Genomic DNA, 7234 nt, shown 5'->3' on the forward strand with positions numbered 1-7234 from the left:
TACCCTCAGCATGGTAGTCCAATCATAATTCCTTATATATTTCTGGATTAATTCTTTAGGACTTGGACTTTCGTCTTTCTTCTGGGTTATAAAGCAGAAATCACACTGTTTGCACAGCATAAGCAGCAACACATACAGCTTTTTAGTCTCAGCCAAGCATAATTATGGACACAACACTGTTAAGCTACTCTAGTAGAAATCTTTCATAAAAAATAAATAAATCTTAAAACTAGCAGTAGCTATCCCAGCCCACTACTTCCTCTGTAGCTGCAGACAGGGGGTTGGGAACTGGGTGGGCTGAGGTACCTGGTCCCACAAGATGCTTCGTGTCTCCAGTGAGATCCAGCCCTCCCTTAACTCCAGGGAACGTTGGTTGGAATTACAGATGTTTAACACATTGTATAAACAGGTCTATAAACTCTGACAGATTTTTGCACATCACTTACCTGAATATGAAAGACACTAAAATGAAATGAGGCAGGATAATTAAGACTGTGCACACTCCAGCACAGACCAAGTGCCATTTCTTGTCACACCCTGAAGGCCGTATCTTGTTACACCCTGCTTTTAATCTGAAATCCACATATGAATCAATAGCATATTGCCCCAGAAAATACACTATGAGGGTTTGGGGTTTTTTTTCATTTTATAAAACCATAATGACTTGAGAGGGGGAAAATATCCTCATAAATAAAACCAAATTAACCTGGAAACAGAAGATGGAGAAGAAGACAAAATTTGACAGTGACAAAACATATTTTGCTGCCCATCCTTACAGTCCGCTACCTATATGCACAGCCAATAACCAGTAAACATCTTGGTCATGACAGTAAAATATTTCACAAAGGCTCTCTATGTTTCAAGAGGACATGAACTGAATTTTTAATAAAACGTTAGCCTCAAAACGATTCAAAAGATTGCATTTTGAAAAGACAATCATATCCAAGCAAAAGAGATTCTATAAAACTGCTACCCAAATAGGTAACAGAGAGCTTGAAACGTGACACAAAAAAAAGATGCGCAACATATCCTCACACTGCAGTCATATTACAAGTCAGTACTTCAAGAGCAATGAGTAAGATATAAATATTTACCCTAGGTAGCTAGACTGAAGAATGTAAACAGATTCCACAGATATAATATAATTTGTCAATATCTTTACTGCTGGAAATGGAAATGTTAACTCAGGCAGGTCACTGATCCTGAAAGATGAGTATAATCAATTACATTTTTTACCTGTCAGTCATTCACTTCATTGCCTTTCTCGCAGCTGACTGCTCCTCTGCTTTTCATTCCTTGTTTCAAGGCACTGAACAACTTTTTATATGCACGTTTCACTCAGTCTTCTTCACCGTTTCCCTACTGCCATCTCAGATTAACACTGCTTGTTTCAGAACTAGTCTGTTTTCTTCCCTTATTTTCACAGTATTGCCTGTTTCCACTGTCTCCCAACTCAGAAAGGTGGCCCTTCTGGTCTCTGAAATGCCATCTTAAATCTCACTTCTTCTCAAGGTCCACAAATTTTAACCACCTCCTAAACAATAAAATCTGATCCAAAGCTCACTGAAGACAGTGAGAGCCTTTCTGTTAACTTCAATGAATCGGGACCAGATTGCTGTCTAGTCTGGACTGAAATCTAGCGAAAAAAATCCCAAAAGGATCTCTATAGGTATCTTTTTTGTTAGTAACAGACTGCTACTTGAACATAGTCATGGCAATACTATATCCTAGGTTAATACCATCTCTGACTATTTCCAATACATTTTCTCCAGACCTTATGCAAAGCACTAAGGCCTTAATTTTGATGTTACCTTTATCTGTACAAATCTGGAGTGATGCCAAAGGCTTCTGACAGAGTTTAAGTAAATAAGCATAGACTAATTCTTATCACTTCCTTTATATACTAAATACCATTCTACATCTAGGTAGGTAAAACAAGGAAAACTCTTGTGTTTATGAACCAGGTTAGTAAATCATTACAAAAAAACCCAGAGTTAAAATGGCTTTTTAGGTAGAGTGATGGAGTATTTGGCAGGCACGGTGAAAACTTTAAAGCCAGTGTGTTTTAAATTCTCGCTAGTGAGGATGTGCAATACTGTTCTTGCAAGGATCCCTTCTCTAACCCTATATTATTCATTTAAGAGCACCTTGAAGAAAAAGCATTCCAGAAATCAAAAATAATGATGTGACTCTGCTTCATTCTTCCTGTCTTCACAAACATTGTTATTTATTCACTCTTCATGTAATTCTCCCTGCCTCTTCCTACCTCAGTTCTCTAATACATATTTTTTATAAGGGGAAATTAAAATAAATTAGTTTTGCCCACCCTTCCTTCTCCTACCACTTAAGTTTTTCATTTTTTCTAAGTGCTTTGGGTGTAAAGCCAAGGCCTTTCTGCAATCCCACAGTGCTCCCACCAAGTGATATAGGGACATCAGTTCTAACAGACAGTTTGGGAGATCTAACACAGCATAATAATTAAGATACACAGATTCTATGTAGAGGACTCCGTTCACATTATGGAAAAAGCTATCATTATCAGACAGCAACTACTGCCAATATAAAGCTAAACTATTACACATTTATTGAAAGGTACGCTGTGATTTGAGGCTATTTCAGCAGTAATTTGACAGTAATGACAATTCACATTTTTCACATCTTTACCCTATATTGTACTAACCAAGGTACTTTAGGAGATGGGACAAAAGTAACACTGCCTATTACCACATAACTTCGCCAAGTGTATCAGCAAACACAAAGCCAGTTAGATGACCTTCAATGAAGGGGTGCAGTTCTGGGGGTTTTTGGCTTATTTTTTGTGTTGGTTTTCTTTTTTTAAAAAAAAAAAAAAGATATTTATGCCAACCCTTTTATTATTGTGAAGTACACTCCACCCTCACAGCTTCAGCTATAGGAGGCAAACCCTTTGTAGAAATGAAATTACTGTTGCAACAAGGTTGCTTACGACACTGTTTAATACAAAAAGGAGCCAGGACACAGTACATTGATAGGGGGTGGAGTGTATTATATATACACAGAAGAGGGGTATGTATTACTTCTGTTCTGCCATCTGACATTGATGTGGGAATAGGGGACAAAAACAAATGCATTTTCTTTCCAGTACTGAAACATGCATGGACAAAATTCTTATTACAAGTTGTATGCAGCTAATTTTTTTTTTTTTTAAAAAGAGACAGCTCTAGAAATGTCTCAGTATACTTATTTGTTTAGATTTTTTAAAATAAATACTCCGATCTTTCACTTCAAAACTTAGAATTAAGCAATGAGTGAACTGGATCTGAGATACAGACAAGGCATTGTTCACATCACATTAAAAGGCATCTTTTAAATGCAGCTGTAGATTTCTAAACTTAGACTGAACAGGATTTTTAGTTGCTTGGAATTTGAAATGCAAAATGAACTTGGCCACATTACATCTATTTTCTTTAAGTGGAATTGTAAATATGCAATAAATCGCTGTTTCAAAGAGACAACATGCAGAATTCAAACCTATTTGTTTCTTGCAGGATTCTGTCCACCTGTGCATTAAGAGGTACTGAAGCAGTGGTGCAGTGAGAATCACTACAGCAATACAAATCCACAGCTCAAGCATGAGATCCTAGAGCTTGGATCTCTGAGGAGCAACACTGAGTATGTTCTCCAAAATACACCACTTCCTCTAACCAATGAATTTAGTTTCAGGAAAACAGCTGCTCACCAACTTTTTTCCAAAAGAAAAAGGCAGGGAGGGTAGAAGGAGGGAAGAGGTGGAAAGAGCTTATGCATTATGATGAGATTTAGCAGAGAGCAGCAAACAGAAAGCAAAGAAGAAAAGTATTTTAAGTGTGATATATTTCAACCAGACATGGGAAAGCATTTTACCCCTGTTAATATCTTGCCAGAGTTGGCTGGGACAAAATTTGGGTTGCAGCTACAGGCTGAAGCAACAGTGTGAGAAACAAAACAAACAGGCATTTCCCCCCTGCCCCAAGTCCCCCTTTCCCCTCCCAGTTAGCAAAGTATTACTGATGCTTTTGGTTGGCCGCAAGGCAAATATTAGCTAGAAACTCATTTAGCTAGATCCACATCCATGGCCCCAGATGTTTAAAACTTATCATGGATTAAAGCCATGAAATAAAAATTAAAAAAAATTTCAATTTGAAATTTTATTGGTGTGTTGCTGGAATGGTCAACATCGATTGACAGGAGAGACTTTGTCCACATGCTCTGAGACCAGCCTTCCTGCACCTCCCCCCTCTTTTCTTCCTCTCTTGCTCTTTCAGCGTTAATGCTATTAAAAGCCAAACAAAATACTGGCTATGGGTGTAAAGAACGCTGTTGTTTTGGAATGTTGCCATGGATCCTGCTTCCAGTCGCGTCCCACAGAAAGAGGGTGCAGCCTCCCGTCTCCGAGGCAGGCTGGTCTCCCCGGGCAGGGCAGGGCAGAAGACAGCCATGTACCCCTGCTACTCCTTATTCTTTCCCATCCACTATAGCCAGGTCTTTGATCACCCTCAGTTTGCCACTGGCATCGATCCTGCGCTTCTCGCGTATTAGATCCTCCAGGCTGTGGAACCTCACCGTGTGCACCTTGTTCTCTGCCAAGTGGATCTTGAGATAGTACTGCTGCTGGTGCTGGGTGCCGGCAGCAGCCTGCAGCTCCCCCCCGGCTTTGAACTCCCTTTTCCCGAAGCGGCACCAGGCGGCGAAGCTCTCGGAGTTAGTCCAGCAGATCTCGTCGCTTTTTAAGCCCAGGTGCCCGCAGGCGTTTTGCACCACCAGCTCAGCCACCAGCGGGCGAAAGCGGTACCAGCTATTCACCACCCGGCCCACGTTGCCCGCGGCCGCCTCGTACAAGCTGTCCTGGCGGATCTGCCCCTGGTGCAGGTGGATGATCTGCCCGCTGCCCACGTACACCGCCCAGTGCGGCGGCGGGTGCTCCGACGGCCCCAGGTAGAGCAGCTCCAGCAGGTCCCCCGGCTTGCAGAGGGCAGGCAGGGCCGACACCGAGTAGACGCTGAGGTCCCCAGCCTGGGGGCCGCTGCTGACCTTGGAGAAGATGCATTCCTGGCCACGGAAAGCGGAGAACTGTGTCTCGTTCAGCACCAGCTGGTGGTGGAGGTGGTGGGTGGGCGTCTCCTGGCCAGGGCTGCCCGAGCCCTTCACGCTGTACTTGTCTGGCTGGCCTCGCTCGTCCAGGTCCTCCTCCTCATCCGAAAAGAAGTAAGCCACCCCGACGCGCAGCTCGTCTTTCTCGATCCCCGAGGGGTCCCCGGTCGGCAGCTCGCTGTAATTCAGGTGGGTGATGCGATCCAGTTGATTTCCCATCAATGACAGGGCGAGGCGAGGGCAGGAATCGCCGGATCTGAAGGAAGGGTGGGGTGGGCAGGGACAGAGAGAACAAGAGAAGGGTAGCAGAGTACAAGCGGAGAGAAGGAGAGAAAGAAAGAAAAAAAAAAATCAAGGCACATACAAAAGACTTCAGCGATTCCGCCCTAAGCCCCCATCCCTCCCCCACTCCTTCCCTCCCCTCCGTGCAAGGGAGAAAGTCCCAGCGCGGTTCCTTCCCCCTGCCCTCGGGGTGCGGGACAGAGCAGGGCAGAGCCCCGTCTCGCCGGCGCTCGCCAGGCCGCGCCGTGCGGGGCTGCCCGAGCCCCCGGTCCCGGAACGCCCGGCTCCCACCGCCGCGGGAGAAGGCGGCTCCCCGCCGCCGGCCAGCTCTGCGCGGAGGGGGGACACGGAGTTGCCCCGGGAGGCTGCGCTCCCCGCTCTGCAAGGGGAGGGGGATCCCGGGGCGCGAAGAGGGGCTGGCCCGGAGGGTCCCGAGCCCTCCCCTCCGCCTGCGCGCAGCCGGGCCGAGCCGCGCCGGGCAGCGCTGCGTGCGGGAAAGGCGGCTGGAGGAGCACACGGCCTCAGAGCCGGCACCCCTGTCCGCCCGATCCCCGCAGCCTGGCCGGGACCCCGCAAGGGACAGGCGAAGAGCAGGCGGTCAGCATCCCCCCACCCAAGGGGTCCCTCTCTCCCCCTCCGTACCCGTGGTCGCCCAGCGCCAGAACCCCCCCCAAACTCCTTTAAAGTCGTCCTGTCCCCATGGGCGCTGCAGAGGAGGTGAGCTCTGTCCTCCCCGCTGCGCGCCCGGCTGCTCCGCCCGCGCCGCCCCGCTCCGCTGTGGGCTGCGCGGCCCCTCCGGCGAGACTAAGTACCGGCGGCGCCGCTGCCGAGCCCGCCCCGGCCCCGCTCATTGGCCGCGCCGCGCTGCGCTGCGCCCGCCGCCGGCCGCCGTGGCGGGGCTCCGCGGCGTCACTGCCCGGCCGGGCCCCCCCCGCCCCCCGCCGCCGCGCAGGGCCCCGCCGCCCCCGGGCACCCCCCCCGGGCGGCCCCGGGGCTGCGGCACGGCGTGGGGAGGCGGCGCTTCCCAGGGGGACGGGGATTTAGGAGGGCGCCCACCGCGCTATTGCCGCTGCCAAGCGATCCCCACACCGGAAAGGAAGGGAGGGGGAAAAAAAAGTCATTTCCATCAAAAACCCCCAGCCAGGCTTCAGCTCCAGGGTTGCACGTGTCCAGGAGTTGCTCCGTCCCTCCAGGCTGGAGGTGGGATGCCCCTCGCCTAACTTCAGCAACCTCAGGTTGTTCCTCTGCAGCCTAAGCCGATCCTCTGGGGTTCCCTATAGTCAGGGGAGACAGGCATGGCCAGAGGGCTGTTCTCTCGCCGCTCGCACGACCTATTTTAGGAAGGCATGAACTGCCCTAAGGAGGTGCCTGTCTCTCGCCATCGCCTAGATGGGACGTTGAAATGTTGGATGGTTGACATTAGGGGAGATGACTGTGTTTGTCTTTCCACACCTGGCTGAAGCAGCAGCCGTGGGTTGCCATCAGATGTGAATAGAAGACATACTATGTCTTCAGTAAAAAAATGAGACTGCCTGACAGTAGCAGTCCCTTCCTAAAACATATGAAATCTAGTATCTGTCATCTATAGTAGCTAATAGCAATACACACTTTTACACCTAATTTTGCACATTATGGAAATGAAACTCAGAAATCATTAGTTCATTTGACCACCATTTATTTCCCTGTGAGGCAGTGTCAATGATGGGATTGTAACCTAGTTCTTCCAAGTTCCTAGTCTTGTGCTGTAATCATGTGAACTTCTGAAAGTATTTAAATATTTTAAGACAATTCAACAAAAAAATCTAATGACATTCTTTTGCTTATATGTGATTCAAATTAAAGT

At 47.7% G+C, this 7234-nt stretch overlaps 1 protein-coding gene across 1 annotated transcript; it reads right to left on the reverse strand.

Moving 5' to 3' along the window:
* Positions 1 to 3838: 3838 nt before the first annotated feature.
* LRATD1 (LRAT domain containing 1) lies at positions 3839 to 6149 on the reverse strand. The gene is made up of 2 exons (XM_074864700.1): positions 6034 to 6149; positions 3839 to 5365 (listed from the first exon to the last, which is right to left on the reverse strand). Exon 2 carries the CDS (start codon positions 5326 to 5328, stop codon positions 4474 to 4476), a length of 855 nt encoding a protein of 284 aa, XP_074720801.1. The 5' UTR covers positions 5329 to 5365; positions 6034 to 6149; the 3' UTR covers positions 3839 to 4473.
* Between the last annotated feature and the right edge of the window lie 1085 nt (positions 6150 to 7234).

The sequence above is a fragment of the Strix uralensis genome, chromosome 3, assembly GCF_047716275.1.
Source record: "Strix uralensis isolate ZFMK-TIS-50842 chromosome 3, bStrUra1, whole genome shotgun sequence".
NCBI lineage: Eukaryota > Metazoa > Chordata > Aves > Strigiformes > Strigidae > Strix > Strix uralensis.